At 39.8% G+C, this 21,422-nt stretch overlaps 1 protein-coding gene across 1 annotated transcript; it reads left to right on the top strand.

Moving 5' to 3' along the window:
* Positions 1-15,188: 15,188 nt before the first annotated feature.
* Positions 15,189-20,065, top strand: mnx2b (motor neuron and pancreas homeobox 2b). Its single transcript, XM_023414598.2, has 3 exons — positions 15,189-16,064; positions 17,460-17,620; positions 18,825-20,065. The coding sequence occupies exons 1-3, from the start codon at positions 15,635-15,637 to the stop codon at positions 19,239-19,241; spliced, it is 1,008 nt and encodes a 335-aa protein (XP_023270366.1). The 5' UTR covers positions 15,189-15,634; the 3' UTR covers positions 19,242-20,065.
* Positions 20,066-21,422: the final 1,357 nt, after the last annotated feature.

Genomic DNA, 21,422 nt, shown 5'->3' on the forward strand with positions numbered 1-21,422 from the left:
CAATGGGCCCAGAAATGCATGATTAACTTTAATATATATATATATATATATATATATACATATTATTAAACAGTTCAGACTGGATTATTTCTTATAATTTGTGCATATTTGTGTGCGCACACAAATACAGATACCTGTACCTACATGTCGTCATGCAAGTTCATGTGTAACCCTCACAAACACTGGAAGGAGCCACTGTGACTACGCCTCATCCTGGGACTGTATTAGTGTGGCCTGCCGCTTTGATGCTGTCAGCCAAACAGATTACCCTGCTCTTAACCCTCTTTTGAACCCAGCATGCCGCACAAAGGCCAGCTTTACGCCTTCATACCAGTGCAAACACTTATTCATATTAATTCCAGTTTATTCACTGAATTACTTCACAAGTGAAGGAAGGAAACGTTTATTTTGCGTCAGCATTAAGATCATATGGCACTCACACTGAGAACAGGCTGGATTAGGAAAGGTCAACAGCTCGGAGAAGGCTTACATAGCTGAAAGGGGAAAAGCATCATCATCATATGTCGATTAGCTCAACAGTCCTGGGAAAGTAAATATAGTTATTACAACAAAACCTCAAATTTATCAATGTAGGAAAAGTATTTCACAGTTGACCACAATGATCCTGTTTTCCTAAGAATTTAAACAGATTTGTTTCCTGCTTTGTGGCCACAATTTTTCATTCATCTGTCAAAGTGAGAGAGACATTTAGTAATAAGTCCTAAACACAAAGTACAAAAAACCCCTGAGGCTCATGGGAATGTCCATTAGTTTGAAAGAATTGGACACATGCAAATTTTGACCTCATCACGGCATTATGGGAAAAGTAAGGGAAGATCACCAAAGTGTTGGCAGTTTATCATTTAGGGGACATGAATGGCTGAACCAAATTTTTTCGCAGTCCAGTTCGCAGTTTTTTTTTCATTTATGAACAATGAGAAGTGAGTAACGAGAACTGTCCCTTATTTGTTTGATGCTGATGGGACAAATTAATTTCAATTCAAAACAGAAGTTTAAGATCAAAAGAGGTTATGAGTCTTTGCTTTAGCCTAAATAAGTGATGTTAAACATTGAGGTTTAAACTCCCATTGGAGCTTAAAACTGTTTCCTTGTGTCACTTTGCATTTTGCAGAGCTGAGGTGGGAGATGCAGGCAGCAGGGGGAAGGCTGGGTTGGAAGGTCAGCGTCTCTCCTGCCGGAGGAGGGGAGGCAGTCTGTATAGGTGTGGGTAGGTGGAAGGGGGGATTTAATTAGAGCAAGTGCCTGCATCCCCCTCTGGTCTCCTGCGCCGTATTACTATTTGCTGGCAAGGGTTAACTGGACTGATAAATGGGATCAGTCACACTTGTACTTGTGTGTGTGCGCGCGTGCACGCACACATGTACACACACACACACACACACACACACACACGCACACACACACCTACCTGTATTGTAAAGAGGGAATGACTAAGGCCTGTATGATACAAACAAAATGAGTGAAGGTTTATATATTGAAACAACATGTAGCCTGCATACTGTTCTGATTCGCTGCGCTCAGAGAAACTTACTATTACAGCAGCATAAGGTCTTACAGAAGTCTTATTTGTGAGTTGGCCAAAACAATTGCTCATTAAGAGCTTGTTTGGCACTGTGACATTGAAAGGTTGCTTATAAATTTGAAACATATGCTCACATTAGATTTAAGGTGATGTACCTGACTCTAAACTAGGAACTCTTTTAAAAACACTCTCACGTCCACATCTTCCCCCTGGTAATATGTAATATTACTGGAAGAAGATGGGATCTCTCTGTTTATCTGTCCAGTGTCTACCCATGCTAGTGGCATGACCTTAGGGATGACAATGATGGTTAGTCAGTCCCGCGACCACTTTGGTCCAGATGGTCCAGCTTTTGGATGCTGTGAAATTTGGTACAGACATTTATGTGTGCTCTCATATTTACTTATTTATTTGGTTTATGACCAAATACCAGCAACGCTAGCAATATTAAAGGAATTTGCAAGTTTTGCTATTGCTACATAGCCAACTTTAGCATTAACAGCCGTTTATTTACCAGTCTAGAAGAAATGTTGCGAGTTCAGCATCAAACAAGAGCTGTCTCCAGTGGTGGAAAGCATTGCCAACGTTAACTCTTGTTGCTATCACTTGTTTTCTTCTACTTAAGTTAGCATGCAAACCAGCTAGTCCCGGCCCTTCCAGTCAGTCTTGTCACTTTCTGATAGCGACTCGCTGTAGCTGCCTGTCTATCCTGAAGACATAACGCTGCTCAAAGAGTGTATTATAACCTATTGTACTATAAAGAAAACAATGCATGAAGCTCTTGTCAAGCGACAATCACCACCACCCGCTCCCAGCAAGAAACCATGATCAGTGGCAGCGAAAACTTATAATTAGTCCCTTTTTAAATTAAGTGAAATTGAGCAAATGTCATGTTAGCATGCTGATGTTCTCATTTAGACACTGCTGTGACTAACTACAGCCTGACAGAAGTGGTGGTGGTGGTAGAAAAACGAACACTGTGTCTACACAGAGGGCGTAGTGTGAGCAGCACGTTGTTGTAGGTCACTTGCATTTTAGAAGCACTCACAGCCCAACTCACAGTCACTGGAGGATAAAGAATAAAACAGTAAATGATTTTTTGACTACATCTTGAAAATTTTAAAAGACTTCACCTGATAGTTCTGACAGTCATTCACATTTTATAGTGTGTTTCCAGCATGTCTTTGCCACCACGACGATCAGTGTGAAACTATCCAAAAGTGACATTAGAAAACTGTCAAATTATACAAGTGTCTTCCAGTTTGGTGACCTTCATAGAGCCACTTCCTGTGAGTGTATCTCCGTGAGAACACACCTCTGTGAGGGAAATCATGTTGGGATATACGCCACCAGTGCGTGTCTTTTCATAAATCTTCAGTCTTAATCAAAGCGGCGGCTGTGTCCATTAATAACTCAGTGTGGTTGGCCTGATGACAGAACACAATGCACCTAATGGAACAATTTATTTCCATAATGCTGCATTGTCAGGGCAAGCGCACCGCCCCGGGGGGTGGGGGTGGGTATTTGGGGGGCAGAGGAGAGTGCAGGAGCACGCAAGCAAGAAAACATAGAGGACAGTGATGAAGGACATTGGAGGTAAATTCAGAGAGTTTTGAAAACATTATTGGGTTTATCCTATTTTTTTTCTGGTAGGAGAGACAAACATACGCCGCTGTATTCATACATACACAAAATGTAAAGTATCTGCAGTCATATTTCTACTCTTTTAATCCTAAATCCAAAGGCAACTGTGCCCCCAAATCCAATCATCACAGGCCTCTAAGTGGCAGTCTTCTCAAAGCTTAACCTTGAACAATACTGAATGGCAACTCAGCCATACTTTCTGAGATACTCAACTTCAGATATAGCTATGGGACACACTTTAATGGACCTCCCTTGGGCAAGGACAAGCAGTTTAAAAGGTCAAAATACCTGTTGACTGTTATGTTCCCTCACTGCTGAAGAGATGCCTAAAATTCCTTTAAAGGAACATTTTGGGAAACATGCTTATTTGCTTTCTTGCTGAGAGCTAAAGATGTCACTCTCATGTCTGTATGATGGAGGTGCATCTGGGAGACAGTTAGCCTAGCATAGCATAAAGACTAGAACAAAGTTAGCCTGGCTCAGGTGGCCACAACAATAGGGACACAGGTAGCAATTAATAAAGAATATATTATCAGACCAAATAAAAGTGCCAAATTAAATATTTACAACATGGGGTGTTTGGTAATTAGTATAGTCAGTGGTGGGTATTGTGCATGAGTGAAAGGTGCGGGTGCCAGTATAAGATGCAAAACAAAACATAAAGATAACATAACCAAACCCAGGATGTGGGGTGGAGCAGAGAGGATGGTTCGACTGCAGCCAAGAATCACTGGCTCACTGTCGTGGCTTACTGGGACCAGTGGTTTAGCATGAACAGCTGGGTCCTGTATATGCTGTATGCAGTCTCAGTAGGTGCGCTTCCCCTTTTTAATACATCAATTTTCACGCCTGAATGAATAACTGAATCAACAAGTGTAAACTTGTGAATCACAGTAATTAGTAATGAAGTGTTTTAAATGTATTTAAGTCTGCATAATCTTAAATCTCAGTGTATTTCAGGCTCTTGTGTCTCAGGTTTCGAGGTCCTTATTTTATCCTGAGCACAACACAAAAGTGGACAGCTATCTCACATCTTACCCCTGTTAATTGATTCCTGTATTGCTGGATTTTCATAATAAAAGACAAGCTGATAAGATTTCAGTGGAATCATGTTTTATTTACAGAATTTAGGTGAATTAGTTTCCAACAAGTGCAAGTCCAACAAGTGCAGCAACATACAGGACTCATTTTAAGTAATAACTCAGTCTGAGATATTAAACTTTTCTGATCCTGCTGAATGTTTATTTTCATCAGTCAAAATCATCAAAACGCCATAGTAACTGATCATATTTAAAAAGTTATGACTACAAAAACATTGTATTGCAAGCATCTTAAAATTGTAATAAGTTAAATGATATGTTAGAATATTTATAATAAATACAATAAGGCATCTCCTTCCAATGTAAACTGCAGCAAATTTAGTCATTTAGTCATTTAGTAATTTTAGTCTTTTACTGTTTTTCTTTTTTAATGACTGCTAAATGATTAAATGATTGCTTCAAAGTTCACTTGAAAAGTATCACATTTAGAGACAAACTGTTTTTGCCCACCCTACTGCAGGAGTGAACTAAACTACACCAGCACCTTCCAGAGGCTTTTATATTGTTTTAGATACAAGAAATAAGAGAACGGCAACAGTAATAACTTATTGTGCTAATAATGTAAAATTGCCTCATGTTGGGGTCCCTGGTAACTTAGTTTAATATGACACCCCACAGGGACACTTGAATAGAAGAGAGGTTTCTTTACTGTTATTAACTACACCTGCCTACGTACCTATACCCTACTGTGACAAGTCAAAATGTGTCGGCAGAGGAGACAGCTTGCACCAGTTTTAACACCAACACTGGTGTAGGGGCACAGTTGCTAATCAATGACATTCCTTTCGAGAGAAGAAAGATTTTATGGAGCGTAGGAAGAGTATGGTGTAAGGTGCAGAACAGGAGACAGTGGATGTTCTAATTAAGTACTGAAGGCACATTGTGAGACAGAGCAGGAGACAAATCACTTAGTGTCCACTTCATCATCTCAGGATGTCAGACCCTCTGACAGAACGGCCAATTATAGAATTGCTAATTCCTCAGTTAGCTCACACTGAGCCAGTCCCGGCTTGGCACATCTGGAACATTTCTTGAAACTTAACACATTAGTGTGCCAAGAAAAAAGAGATTATCACAAACAGTTAAACTTGAATCATTTTGGGACACGATGTTAGCATTTATAAAAAAAAGAATACTTTATATATCACTTTTCTAAACATAAGTTACTAAGCGCTTTACAGCAACAAAGGCAGTAAGCAACAAAAAACAATATCAAACTGTCAAACAATATCAACTGAAGTTCAGAATCACAAAATTAATATTAAAACATTTGTAAAAGAAGATAAAGAAACAACATTTAAGAAGAATAAAGTTATGTAAAGAGCAGAAAACACACCCCAGCTCATAGGGGATAAAAAACATCTGAAATGTATTTGTGACCCAGAGTCTGTAAGCCCTAAATATTAATAGTAAAACCATCCAGCAAACACTCTCTCACTGGGAGATGAGACCTGTGGCAGAAGAAGCTTCTCCAGCTATTACAAAAGTGAAATCAGGAGCAGAAGATTCCTGTGCATTTTAGAAGGAAAGGGATTCGACTAGTTTCGTCTGTTGTGCAGAAAGCGAATATAGAAAGCACATATAAAAATAACACATTTTGTTTCTCTTTACCAAGATGGAGGATTTGACCATCTTTAGTTATTTGTGACAGGCCAACTAAAAATGATTTAGGCTACCTTAAAGATTGAGGACATGTAGTTTATCAGGAGGAGGGGCAGCTTATTCAAACCAATTAGCACACTGACAGAGAGGGATGAGTTCCCTGACCTATCTACCCTTGTAGCCATAAACAGAACAAATATAATGAACAAAGAGTGAAGAAAAGATAAGTGAATGAGGCAGAGACGAGTGTATTTAAACCACTTCAAGCGTTAAACTTTCATTCTTCCTTCAAAGTCAGTGGTACAGTGCGTTGTGAATCAAGACTAAAGCATTAAATTAGCTGCAGATGTGTTTGGTGTGAATGGGAACTTGCAGGGCTTGACAGCATTGCTTTGATAATGCAGTGTTATTTGAAATGTTATTGAAAGTCAAAAAACTTTTTTCTAACCTTTTTCTAATTTTATTTTTATTTCTCATCTGTCAAATGTGCTGACATGAAATTAAATAAATAGAGATCTGAACAATGGTACTTCTGCAAGGGTATTTTGACTGTTTTGGCACTTCATCAGAGCTCTGTTGCCAAAGGAGCTGCATTGACCACACTTTGTTACACTTGACGACATTTTGATCAATTGAGAGCCATTAAAATACACCACAACGCTGTGATTTACCTCCGCTACTGTTTCATACATTGACAAATCTTAACAGCGCTCCATTAGTCTATTGACAAAGTCAAGTGACTGATCAATTCATTTCAATTTTTGGAATATTGACTGCGTCCCAACAGAAATTACCTGATGGGAGGTGGCACTATTAGCATTACCAGAAAGAGATTCATTTGCTTAAAAGATTGGCCCCAATGTCGCTGTTGTGTGCATATGATTAACTTTAAAATAAAGATGTGGGTCATGGTAAAAACTAAACCTGTCTGCATTGTGAGTTCCCATGGTGACTTCAAGTCCAGCAGCTAAAATGTGCCTCTTTATGTCTGACTTCGCCAGACTAAAGCTGTCCTTCATAAGAACAGCTTGTCAGGCTGTCGATTACCTTTGGAGACCCACTCCTCTCCCACCATTCCATTTTTGGATTAAGGGGGCGCTGTGTTTGGACCATTTCTGTAATTTTATGAATATGCTAATCTAATATTCATACTTCGTGCTGTTTATTGGGGCAGCTGTGCAGAAAAAGGAGCCTGGATTCGATCCTCTCTCTCAAGCTCTCTTTTCTCATTCTTGACACAACTATTTGTGAGCAAAATCTATGAAAGTCTTCCAAGAAAAGACCGTCTGAAACAATATCGCAGCTCCCCACTCTCTATGCTGGCCTGAATTGTACTCTATCTTGCTGTGTGGCTCTTTAAACACTGGATGTCTGACAAGTTCTTTTTTAGCTCAATCCAGCCCAAAGAGTCTACAGTCATGCCAGCAGCTCTATGAGACTTTGGCGTTAGCATGCTCACAATGACTATGCTTACATATTGATGCTAAAGGCCAGTTCATGGTTTCTGCAACTGCATGGCTGTGAGGGTCCACATGATCAAAAAGTCCTCACAGACTCTGCACTGAGTGCATGTCTGCGTGAAGCCCAAAATAAGTGACTTTTTCATGTTGTTCAGCCAAATACAACAAACAAAAGGAACTCTTCTCCTTGCTTTAAGAGTTTGCCACGATTGGAATTTTCTGATCTAATTTTCTAATTAGCACTAAAAACAAAGTACAGCTGAAGCGAATGTCTTTGGTTTTGCAGCTATTGAGTTCTACATGTTGAGCAAATTGAAATTTCGACATGATGATGGCAAAAGAGGAAAAGTTAAGGGATCATCAGAGTTATTGCAATTCATTCTGAGGGGAATTTTAACGTGCGTGACAAATTCTATGGCAACCTATGTAATAGTAATAGATCATTTCAGTCTGGACCAAAGTGATAAACTGAGCGCCAGAGTTTTGAGCACTAATAAATGTAATTTCCTCTGTCATATCACAATCTTTTGCATGTTAAAGGTGTTTATTCATTTTAAAAAACAAATCTGCCTTGGTTTTGCTTTCACTATCTTTCACTGCTTGCCTGCTCCTCTCCCGTCAGTAACCTTTGGTTACTGTTTAACGGTAAATTTGGCAATAAGAAGACATTACCTGAGCGCTAATGGCAGTGGGTGACTTCCTCACAGTGGGAAAACATGGCAAAAAACATACTCAAAGTAGCAATCAAATGAAGACTTAAATGAACCACAGTGGACTGAAAGATGTTGCATTTCTAACTCTATATACGGTGGAAACTGAGTTTCAGGAAGGAGGAACAGAGAGAACAATCAGCCAACTGGCGGAGATCTTCAAAGCACTTGATGACTCTGAATATCCTCATAAGTGGGTAGATAATGCATGGCGGAGAGGGACAGTGAGATAGCTGGGTGAAAGTAATGGTGTCTTGTTGTGGCTGATAAGGTGTATTTATCTCCTATCTCCCATGGCTATGCACAATGGGACCCTTGTATGAGTGATAGTAAAACACAGGGCTATTAGATGGACGGACCCATTAAATGGTCATAAAACTCACACTGGACTGGATTATGTTGAAGGAAGCTTTTGTTTCCAGAATGGAAAGAATAAACAGGTTAACTGGGAAACAGGTTGGTGAGTTGCCCAGTTGGAATTCCCCAATTTAGATGTTCAGCAGACTCTGTACCTGTGCTTTTTTATTTGCTCTCTGTTGTGGTTTATTAAGCTGCAGTTGATTAGCTAAGATCATATCTGAAAGATGCAAGGGAGCTATTCAGATAATCTGTCATTAGAGTAACACATCAAAGTGACACCTTTAATTCAAGCACTGCGTTTATTTAGGTTTTATGTTATACCATTATGACCCTTATAAACACTTACTACACTGTGGTTTTTTATTTGAAGCTTCTTGGACACAGATCATTCCTACACAAGGACTTTTTTAAAATTATTTTAAATTCCATCTTATAATCAGATTTATCCATATAGCTTTGAAACTGCACAATTTTTGTTTTTAAATATCCTGTTTAACAGTTCTTAATTTTCATTCACTTATATCCCTGCTTCTTATTGTGCAACTTAAAGTGGTCCATCAGTTGCAATTAATGTTTCAAACAACTAAAACTTAGAAACTTTTCTAAGCAAAAGCAAAGCACACTGTTTCGGCCCTGTTTCGGCCCTGTTTCGGCCCTGTTTCGGCGGGACACTTTGCTGTCTTCTGGCACCAGAGGGCCAAATGTGAGCTGGCTCTAGCCCACACTTGGCCGTGTAACGTCTTGGAATTTGTTCAGCAAGTAGTTTGTAACTGATCTTTAAAATGACATATAGAAGCATTTTCTGACCTGATGCCCCAGTCTGCAAGACGACAGCATTAGTCTGTGTCTCCCAAACCATTACATATCACTGTAAACCTGTTTTATGATCCGTCAACACTACGGTTAAGGTTTGGTTAGGTTTAGGCTCAAAAGCGACGGTTAGACTATGGCTTTGATTAAAGTATTTTGGTTTCTTTTAACCATGGCCACCATTGTCCCATAACCCTCACAATGTGACAACAATTGTCACTTGAAGGTAAACATATGCCGGGACTGTTCTGGGCTAGTGTCAACCTGTCCTGTGTCAAACCTCACATTATTCTGACTGGAGAGCATCCACACATTATTCCAACATGGTTACCCCCACTGCTAGCTTTTGGATCACACCAGATAAATAAGTTTTTATCATCTACTTTAGTTGTGTTATGTATTTGTAGTGGTTGTGATAAACACAAGTGGGTAACTGTTACCTCTGTGCTTGTGTTCATCAGGGCCATTAGCTCCAACCAGACACTTGTTCACTGTACATGCTGGCATATATTTAGCTTATGTGCGTAGACATTGTTTTGGATTTTAAAATGAGCACATTTTCATCGCTTTCCTTGTGGCGCTTCCTGGACATCAGGGAAATTAACAAACAGTTTTACAAGAAGAAAATGTAACTATAGAGCAAACTACATGACTTTCAGGCTCATCTTGTGAAAGTGCTGGTAAACACCTGATGAGAGAGAGAGGAGTGGGAAGGGGCCAAAGTAGCAAAAACACACAAAAGGAGATTCACGTCCAGTGGGCTAGATGTCATACGGCAAAGCTCAATATTGGTTAATAAATGATGGGTACAGGGTAGAAGGACTCAGAAGAGAGGTAAAACTCTCGTAGATTACCTTTATCTCTTTAATGAGACAACATTAATTTTGCTCTCAAGGTCTGGCAGAAAGCGAGCTGATTTATCATCCGCCTTTAACGTTGTGGGAATTAATCTAATTACCAGTGGTATGGAGAGCTGATTTTCACCTCACAGAAAGCCCATTGTGCACCCGAATCATTTATCAAAGCTGCGGTCCGGACATTATACTCCAGGCCTGTTGGGAAAACTATTGTTGGTCGACAGCATCCCTGAAAGCTACATATGTCACAGAAAGCCTGACGGAAGATCAGATACAGGAATGTGCCCATGCAGTGGGTCTGACTCTGCTGTGTGTTATGTCAATACCATACCTCCCATGCAGACAGTCTTTGAGCCGTTTATTGACAAAAACCAGCAACGGTATCTGTAGTTGTGAAGAAACAGGATTTCTCTGAAATGTTAACTGCGCCTTCAATAGGTAAAGTCCATAACAAAAACAGATAATTCACAATAACGTTACAATAGTAACGTTTAAAGTAACCTAAAATGTTTACTTCCCCAAGTAAAAGTAAAGCTCAGGGAAAGGGAATCGAGTAGTTCCTGTTGTTACACAGAACATTTCTCTTTATAGAACTGTATTTTCTCCCATAAAAACACATTAGCCACATTATTAGGAACACAGAAGCAAATAGGAAATGTTACACCAGAAATGTCGACCTGTACCCCCTTAAATAAAAGTCTTCACTTAATCCACATAAGATTTTACAGGGATGTACAATGCTCTGTTCATAACACAGTTAAAGCATACACAGCAGCATATCAATGGAAAAAAGAATCTATCATTCATGGTCGGTTTCATATAATCCCTTTTATCAGACAATCTGTAGAAGCTCCAGATTGCTTTATTTACTTCAGCTCCTGAACCTCCTTTAGTCTCACCTATGAGCATGAAGGGTCTTATCAGTAGGATTAAGTAAAATAAACCAGCAAGGATCAGTGGGAGTCAGCACCTGACTAGGCCAGCACCTAGAGCACACCTGGATTAGTTTTAGGACAGGGCAAGCTGTCTCAGAGCTGTGGTAATGATTGAAAAATATGCTTGTAATTGCTGATAAGCTCTTTAATGTTTCAGTAAACTCTTTTTTGCCGCTGAGTTTACTGACCCATAATTTGTCGATAAACTCTTGCTTTGTAGTGCAACGTCAAGGGCTGGCGGCGTCTTTGAACCAATTGTCCTCTCACGGTGTGAAAGGTGTGCGCAGCATTTAGAGAGTTCTGCAAAGAGTTCAAGAGGGCATGTGCATGTAAGGACATGTGAGACAGAGGAAAGGAAAGGAGGTGAAGACGGTTTAGCTTGATCAGATCAGATTCAGCATTAAGAGACCTTCCAAATTCCACCTGCAACCAGATAATCCATGTGGTGAACTACGTCTTGCTATTGATGTTGTTTTTGAATCAGTTGTGAGCATTATCCACACTGCTGACGTGTCCATCAGCAACACAGTAAATCGTACCGGTACTCTTTGTGCCGCACTGTGGCCGACCCTGACCTCTGAAAGATTTTTCCTTAATGGATCAATACAGTATCACATCACTAGCTTTGCTATTTATAGTCGTGAAGGAAAAGGGAAACAAGTCAAAGAGTTCAAAACCTTGCTAGCAGCTCTGTAAGGCTGTACTTAAGCACAGCTGTGCTTTGAGCTAAATGCTAATGTCAACATGCAAACATGATCACAATGACAGTGCTAACATGCGGATGTTTAGCAAGTATGATGTTTATCACCCTCTTATTTTAATGTGTCAGCATGCTAACATTGCTAGCACTACAGCTGCAGCTGAGGCTAATGGGAATGTAATTTGTTTTGCAGATATTTGGTCATAAAATATATTGGGCAAATTAACATTTTGACCTGATGATGAAGCTAGAAGAAAAGTGAAAAGTTATGGTAATCCATGCAGTAGTTGTTGAAGTATTTTTAGTGTGGACCAAAGTGCACTGATTGATACTGCTACACCGCTAGCATGGCTAAAAATGCTTGGCTTGGATAATTTGTAATGTCAAATATCTTGGAAACCTGAGTCACGTGTCTCCAGTTTGTCATTTTGAAAGGTAAGTTACAACCAATTCTGAAGTTAAATGTTTCTCTCACAAGGAAGGGATATATTGTACCAGTAAACTCACTAGGAAACGTAGGCTACTGCACCTGCCACACAGGAACGATAAATTCTCATCTCTGGCTGCAAGTTGGCGACATTGCTTCAGGGGCACTGGAAGGCGGGATTACCTGCCACGTAAACTGTCCCCAGATCCACAGGAGCCTGACAATCCATGGGTTACCTGAATGTCATTGGTTAATTGAAAATTTGCCGCAGTCTTGCATTCATCTTTTGTCCAGTCTTTAAGAGGGCCTTTATTTCAAAATAAAATTTCAATAGGCTACTTTAATTATTTCAGTTTTTTGTTACATTGCGCATTTTCCTAAATGAAGAATGAAATTAACTCATACAAGCCCAACATCAAATGTTTGACCCCAAGCCCCCAAACAGGTTAATCCATGCATGAGTCCCCATATCTCACAAAAAAACATCCAAAAATCAACTTTTATTTATTTAGTTCTTAACTTATTAACTTGTTTTCTTGCTTCCTGTATCTGTTTTGATTATTTGGGTTAATTTTTTTGGCGCTATCCAATTCATTCTCACAACTTTTGTTGGCTGTTTGATGCAGGCCTTTCAAACACTCGGTTTTAATGATTAAAGAAGAGTCATTTTGGACAACCATAAGGGAGACTCAGCTTAAAGCACCATCTGATCCCTTCAAGGAGAAAGACAGCGCTGCTCAGACGAGGCCAGCTGACACTGGAAGCAGGGGCGCAGTTTCAGGCACTGATTCAATTTAATTTGAGCGCCTCTGTCAACAGGCCCCGGTGACGGATTTACCCGCGGTATGCCTATTCAAATTACTTTCAAATCATAAAAGCAAGGAAACATACATTGGAGGGAAAGAGGTTGAGAGAAACAGGCAGAAAGCAGCACCGGTGTCCCTGGAGCAAATTACCTCTATATCAGCGCCGGAGACAGGCGGTGATCTGCCTGATAGAGAGCTGAGGGCGAGAGACACAGAGTCACACTGGCGAAGGAGAAAGAGAGCGAGAGAGGTGGGAGGACCTGCAGGACAGCTCCAATTTTCTGGAGGTCAACTACACGCCTGTACACGCACCGACCAATTACATATCATGAGTGAGGGTCTTCAAAATACAGCCCCCCCCCCCCCCCCCCCCCCGGTGAAGGCTAGTGTTTTATTCATATCAGCAGAATGGATTTCAATTTCCTGAGAGACGCGGTTTGGAGGTTTTGGGTGCAGGCTGGAGCTGCGGATGGATTAGACTGTAACACTGGGACATCTAAAGCAAAGACATATGCACCGACTGTCATGAAAAAGTGTTTGGCTACTGATGAAGTGATGAAGAACGTACAAGACCAAACACCAGCTACCATGGGTTAGACGTTTATTTCTAGAAAGATTTAATCGCGTGGAAATAAATAGTGGGAATTGTCTAATTGGGCTAAAACCAATGATGTTTTTCATTAACAATACATTTTCTTACAATAATCTGGTAGCAAATGGTGAAAAATGTCCACAGTGAGTTCCCAGAGCTCAAGCTGGCGTCTTCAATTGTTTTTGTTTTGCCTGACCAACAAGCAAGAACTCAAATATTTAACGTTTATCAGAAAATATTCTCATTCAAGATGCTGGAATTAGTCAGTTTGAATTTTTAGAAATAACTCAACCTTTAGAAAAATGATCAATGTTGTTGCCAATTAATTTTATGTCGATCAATTCCTTCACCTCTATTGTTAAATGCTACAGGTTCCTATGAGGATTCCAGGATTTTTGTTCTTATCATATTCAAATTCGATAACTTCAAGCCAATATACTGTGCGTGTAAACAGTGAATTAATACAATATTCAGTATTTCCCCACCACAATTATATTCCTGTGGCGATGTTTCAAACAAAATTTACAGAAAATATAAAATTTTTGCAAAAAAAGAAAGAAAAGAAAATATTTATATAATTAAGATGCTTTTATTTTGGGGGGTTGTGGGTTTCTGGGAGTGACCATGCAATGATCCTGACTATCAATAGTAAGTTTAATTTTAAAAAAACAAACAAAAAAAACAAGCTTGTATTCGGTTTAGACATCATGGATCAAAACGTTGCATTTTCAAAATAAATAAATAAAAAGTGACCACAGTGTAGGTGCTCTCCATTATTTTACAAATATTAACCAAATGTTGAGCATCAGTGTTGGCCCCACATTTATTTGAGTTGCATCAAGATGCAGATTCTCAGTATGGTTCATTACAGTCTCAAATAATTCACATTTTAACAAATCGATCTGCAGCACATTTAGACCTGGCTATACCTTTTTATCATAGGCCTACAGCACTCCATTATTATTATTTTTTACAAGTTTTTATATTTTTCAGTGAAGTAAGGGAATGCTGTATTCAGCTGACAGATATGTAGCAACCATGTTGAAAAGCACGTCTCCACTTCAGATGGTTCACCTCCGCTTTCTCGGGTCTTAAAATGGCATTAGTTCACATTAAGCAGAAGGCCAATTAACTTATAGCCTTCTGCCAAGTCATTACACTTTTATACGGGTTGTGTGCAATTCTTGGTCGTAAACTTTAATGGTATCGGTATGGCCTTAGTATGAGAGTGAAGCAAGCCTTTATTATATTAATGATTTAAAATCTGGAGTAGACACAACATGTTTTTCTTATCTTCACCCAATCAAAGGGACCCAATAACATTAAGGCTGCTGAAAAACAGCCAATATTTGGTGCTAAGGTGTAGAGGATGTTTGCAGCACTAATAATGAGTTTGGACAAGCAAAGCGGTGTATATAATTCTTATGTTTATGGCAAGGTAGCTGCAGTCTGTGGCGAGTATGAGGAGCTGGCAGTAAGATAGATACTGAAAATACAATTGGCTAATCTTCTAATGTACCTCCGCGCTTTGATGCAGTTGAAGGTGTTTGCAGGCGGGACAAGGGTTGGACATTACCTCACTCTGAACGCTTTTGGGGGGAGAAACGAGCGAGTAATTAGCTGATTAGGGGCCCGTCAGAGCAGCTCAGCCTCCAGCCAATCCCAGCTCACAGCGGCCCGCAGGGGTGGAGAAGGACGGCTGATGGTGCAAAACACATACCTCTGTGGTTTGTGAGAGTTGGTATTAAACAGCAGGGGGGGACGCAAATGTGACATGTGTAGGTAGGCTACAGTTCAAGGAAATAGATGCAGGGATGCACGTGAGAACGTCAATAATTTAGAGTCCGTCTGTCGAGAAGCAAGTTTTTCTCAAGATTAGTCCTCACAAGTTGGTCATGTTCATTTCTGAACAGCATATAGCTTGAGCCGATCCGCCTGAACTTTTATGAAAAGATAAGGAAAACACATGAGTGTGTGAGTGGAAGAGTTTCTGTTGTCTGCGCGCAGACGCACGGCACAGGTGCGCACCAGCCCAGCTTGACCCGTTTGTTTCTTTAAGACTCTGCAGTCCTCCCGAGAGACGGCGTCATGGAGAAATCGAAGAACTTCAGGATTGACGCTCTGCTCGCTGACGAGACCAACCGGGGGAGCCGCGACCTCTCCCCCGGTCTCAGTAGCGACAGTCCCGCGGGCAGCCCGGTCTCATGCCGCCGTGCGGACACCCCGTCTCCGCGGGCCTCCCATCTTCAGACCGGAATAATCCCCAAACCGGGTGTCCTCAATCTCCCGCATCCAGGACTTGCTTCACTGCCCCAGGGGGCGATTCCCGGCATGTATCCTGCACCCATGTACCCATTATCGGCGTTGGGTGGCCAGCACCCCGCGTTCGCTTACACCGGTTTCACACAGCTAACGCAGACCTACCCGGAGCACCTGAAGGCTGCCATGGCGGGATCTCTTCCCCTGGAGCACTGGATCCGCGCTGGGATCATGATGCCACGACTGCCAGATTACAGCTGTAAGTATGATGATTATTTTGTAAATTCAAAACTCAAAGACCAAATAAACTGAGCGAACTGGCAGTTGCAAAAAAAAATATATAAGACTGACTGTCACATGTGCACCTGCATGAACCGTTTTCCATCATCAGTGTTTACGGGAAGGTGCAGGATTTCATCAGAGAACTGGGGTATTGCAAACTCATTGAAAAAAAGTGACAATGTTTCTGTTATTGTTGTTATTTTTGTTGTTTAGTGATCGTGTCACAATCATTTGAATAATAATAATAATAACAACAACAATCATAATCACAATAATAACAACAACAATAATAATAATAATAATAATAATAATAATAATAATGAAATACACCAAACAGATAATTCTGTTAATTTGTTTTTGAGTTTTAGTTTTGAATTTATTGTTTGTTTCCTTGTTTTAATTTTCAGAAGAGGCGAAGCTATACCAGTATTTCACTGATTCTCTGATACACATGATTTGTCCTTCTGCTTCGTTTAATTTAATATCATTTCTAAAATCAGACACTGACATTCTACGCCTTTTGGATTTCTTGATTCAAGCTGAAAAAGCACTAGGCTACGTCGTAAATAAATTGCACAGTGTAATTATAATTTACAACCTGTCTGAAAGCACGCTTTCAATGCCACGATCTGTAGCCTAGATAATATTTTATTCGAGGTAACGCCGTAGATCCTCATATATTTAGTATCAATAACAGCCCTACATCGTCCCGTACAGTAGCCTACGAGGGGTTCGGTTTGCTTCTTCTCTGTGTGCCATATTTTAATTTTGGCCCATTCATTTCTCTATAAACGCCAACCCGATGGAAATTGTCTTTGTGTGACGAAGAAACTATAAACAAACACCTAAAACGTTCTGTAGTTCATCAATAAAATCCCAAAAGCCTTCATTGAATTTTCATTAAGTTAATGGCATGCCTGTGTTTTTATGGCCTCTGCGCCCGCTTCTGCTGTTTCCCCCCCGTCAACAATAAACTGGAGAAAAGCTGTTATAGTTAATGATGGCCAGAGAGTGCGGGCATATGTGCATGTTCCCACCCACAAAATTATATTGAACTTCCTATGTCCTTGGTATTATATAAAGAAGACTATTGGCAGTGTCTGCTCAAATATTTCAGATTCATTTCAGACCGGAATCTTCAATAAAGGCCAAATATTTCCAAATATGTTGAATTATTAGAAAATATATATTCAGAGACACAAAAACATTCAAATTATTCAAACATGAGTATTCATTTTAAAACCAAATGAATTAATGAAGCTCTGGTGGCTAATATCAAATAAGAGTTAAGTTGTCATATAATAAGTATAAATAACTACTGACATGAAACCACAGCCAGAACAGACTGATAACTCTGCTCTTCCTCCTCCAGCGGGGCCTCAGTCCGGTCTGTTGGGGAAGTGCCGGAGGCCTCGCACCGCCTTCACCAGTCAGCAGCTCCTGGAGCTGGAGAACCAGTTCAAACTCAACAAGTACCTGTCCAGACCCAAACGCTTTGAAGTGGCCACCTCACTCATGCTGACTGAAACACAGGTAAGACACAGTTGTTCACTTCAAAAGCCGACAGGTTCATTTCAAGATAAGAAGAAAAAGTTATTCACAGAAACAAGAATCAGGTGAGGAACCAATCAGTAAAGTGTACTCCGAAATGTATTCGCCCAAAGCTACAGGCCAGCCACAGCACCTTCATCCAACTAGATAACTGGAATTTAACAGACTTATACTTCTGTAACTAAGACCAGTTACATCTTCTGATAACTCATGCAGGTAACAGACGTATTAATTTATTTAGTTTCATCATTAGTTTTTTTTTTTTTAAATTTAATCAGGAAAGCCAACTGAAATCAAAACTGTCCTTTTCCACAGACAAATAAGATCAATAATGCAATATATGCCACAACATCAGAATTAAACAGAGATATGATACAGTCATGTAAAAAATATTTCATCCTAAAAGCCACTGAAATACCACCTTAAAATAAGCTGTTTAAAACCACAAAAATACTTAGGACCAATCCATTGGTAATTTGTAATGCCACTGCATTGCTAAATGTTAAATAAAAAATAATTCCTTCATTCTGGGAAACCACTTTGTATCTCACTGAAGCATTGATGAATTATATTAGATTATAAATACTGGCACATTCTTCCAAGTCCACAGCACAAACCAAACAATTCATGTATTGTATTGTTTTAAAATAGGGTTTATGGTTTTATTACCACAGTTGATGCAGTGTGTGAGCATTCATCCTGAAAGATAAAGGTGAGAAAGAAGGTGAAAGTATAAAAAAGAATTGCTTTTTATGAATTATATGTTATTTTTGAGTTGGAGGTTCTTCACTTTTACTTGAATCGGATCAAGAAAACACATTATGTGCGTGCTCTTTCTGCGTTTCAATGGGAAATGTAGTTAGGAAATTTTCGATTCGGATAAATGTATATTTAAATCAAGGCAGTTTTATTTGTGCTATATAGTCCAGAATGACAGGAACAGCATTAGGAAAACTGGAATAAAAAATTGTTAGAAACCTCAGGGAGAGCAACTGAGGAGGGATCTCTCTTTCAGGACTGGCCTTCACAGAGACTTTACATAAAAGAAATAAACATACTGGCAGTTTTTAGAATTACTTGATGTACTATCAAAAATATGTTTAAATCTGTTCAGAAAAACTCTGGGGTGTATTTCCTTAATGTCGCCTCTGAACTAATTTTCTTTTGCTCTGTGATCTCTCGGCAGGTCAAGATCTGGTTCCAAAATCGAAGGATGAAGTGGAAACGCAGCCGGAAGGCGAAGGAGCAGGCCACCGCGTCGGCCCAGTCTGAGGCAGAGCGGCTACGCAGTGGAGGAAAAACAGCCTCCGACAAAACTGATGAGAGCAGACGAGCTGTGAATCCGGATGACGGAGGGATAGATCTTGACATGGAGGATGGGGAAGAGGAGGAAGAGGACGAGGAGGAGGAGGAGGAAGAAGAGGAGGAAGCCCGGCATGGTTTTCCTGTTGCAATAGGAAACGGTGTTGGGATGCCACGATCCACGGACTTCTTGCAGCGTGGCACTGACGTTGGCTACAACCCCCACAGCCCTTTCTCTGATGAGGAGCTGGAGGGGGTGCAAGTAGGAGGAGGTGACAGGAAGATTGGGGCAGGACTGTGAGAAGACACCCAGAATTTACTGGTTTGATTTCCTGTTTGTTACAGAGACATTACACTGGGACATATCTGTGTTTGCGGATACTAGAGAAGACACATTTCCAAGCCTAATGGTCTTTGTCCAGTCTGCTCTGTGAATGTTTATGTGTTCCAATGAGGACATTTGTTGGAATCACTAATTATTCACACAGCTTCCAAACATACACAGGACTATGACACAAATATACTGTATAAACTGTCTGTGAATAGATCCATCCCTTAGTACTGCACATTTCATAGCATGCTGAAAAAAAGGTGCTCATCTCCTCCCTAAATTTTAGCTGTTTTCGTGAGTAACTGCCAGTCACCTTGTCTTCACTCCATCCACTGACAGCTGGAGCTCCACTCAAAGAACGCACACGTGCTACACAAATGAAGGATGAGAAGTAAAACAAGTGAACTGTTCAGACAGCGTGAGAATGTACAGTAGGTGAGGCTTCCCCTGGGTCATGAAAACAAAAAAAATTAAACAAGCTGTGTGATGTTGTGTCTGAAGAAACAACACAGGCTTAGAAACATCAGCTGCCCTGGATGTTTTTAAATACCTTGCAGAACATCCCATGTATTATATTTACTTTTGTGCATTTTATGTGAATATTGATGTTTTCTCTTTTTTGTTCTTGATGGTGTTTATGAATTTGTTCCTGTCACCTCTCTCACTTACATGTAAATGAATTTAATTTATTTGAATGATTGCAAAGATGAATCACACATGTATTTATCTGAGACTAGTTGTGTAGCTGTGAAATAAAAAGAAAGACAGCAAAACAAATAAAAAAAGAGCTGAAGAATTAATTTTTGATCACTGTTTCTGTTTTGTATGCAATATAAAATTATAATAGCCTATATTGAATGAGTTTGTTATGCTCTCCTTGCAGCACTTCCATACTGTAAGATGTCAAAGAACAGAAGACATGGAGAAAATAAGAACAAGTGTCTAGAGCCACACCACCAGGCTGAACATAGAGCACAGCACCACTTTGAGCTAAATGCTAAATGTCAGCATGCTAATGTAGTCACAATGACAATGTTAACATGCTGATATTAAGAGGGTATAATGTTAACTGTGTTAACCATCTAGTGTGGTAGCGTGCTAATATTTGCTAATTGGTACTGAACACAAGGTACCATATTGGAATGTCATTCGAATGTCTTTGAATGTCTTATCAAAATTTCATGGCCATCTATCTGATATTGAGATATTTTAGCCTGGACCAATTTATTGAATATCATCATTAAAAATCACATTAACACAGCCTTGTTGAGTTGTGATCAAAACAAAAAGACCACACAGGTTCACATGAACCCCACTTATAGGAAAATGGTCCATGTTTTCTTTAGCAATCCCACTTAACAGAGAAAAAGCTTTTGTGTTCCCATCTTCTTAATCTCCTTGTTCGTTCACAGCCACCACGCCGCCTCTGAGCAAAGCAAAGCAAAAGTAGTTCTCAGTTCACAGTTTTAATTTATTACGAAGACTCTCAGATATTAATTACTCGGTGGGGTTTACTGATAGCCAAATAATTAAGTTAATGAAGAGGAAAATAAAGCGATCAAAAGCCAGATGGTGATGTCACACAGGCCCATTTTAATTTCCAAGAGCAACAGCATGATGAGTGTGTGTAACTGCGGCGGGGCGTTTTATTGGGTCCCCTTGTAAGGGCTGTGATTAAAGAGCAGATTGGAGGACGTGCAGCATGGTGTCATTTAGCCCCCTCTCAGACCACAGTCACATATTTATATAGTGATTAAATGTATTCTTAACTGGCTGGACAGACACAGGCTGCTCTCGTGAAAAAAAACAGGGCTGTACAATGATTGGAAGAGCCTTTAAACACTGATGGGACTTTTAGTGGAGACTTTGTTGTGGCTGTAAGTAGATGCTGCATAATGTACTATTAATCTCAAAAACAGCATGAAATGGAAGAGCATATAAAAATGTAGTATAAAAGTACAAAAGAAAAAAAAGAAATGTTTAAAAAAAAATTGTCATTGAAATGATTCACTGTATTTGATTAAATTATGTGGTAATTAATAATGTGTGTGTTTGTGTGTTTATACATACATATACATACTGTAATAGTAGTATATAAATACACACAGCGGCAGTTCTCCTGAAATTCCTATTAAAGTCACAGAATCTGAC

Source organism: Seriola lalandi, unplaced genomic scaffold (assembly GCF_002814215.2).
Source record: "Seriola lalandi dorsalis isolate HSWRI2012SDOR001 ecotype SW California unplaced genomic scaffold, Sedor1 jcf7180002054537, whole genome shotgun sequence".
Lineage (NCBI taxonomy): Eukaryota > Metazoa > Chordata > Actinopteri > Carangiformes > Carangidae > Seriola > Seriola lalandi.

What these genes read in the sequence shown, in the direction of transcription:
- mnx2b (XM_023414598.2), top strand. Translation starts at nt 15,635, where the DNA reads ATGGAGAAATCGAAGAACTTCAGGATTGACGCTCTGCTCGCTGACGAG. An exon ending in ACGACTGCCAGATTACAGCT is followed by an intron (nt 16,065 to 17,459) that starts GTAAGTATGATG and finishes TTCCTCCTCCAG; the next exon opens with CGGGGCCTCAGTCCGGTCTG. An exon ending in TCATGCTGACTGAAACACAG is followed by an intron (nt 17,621 to 18,824) that starts GTAAGACACAGT and finishes ATCTCTCGGCAG; the next exon opens with GTCAAGATCTGGTTCCAAAA.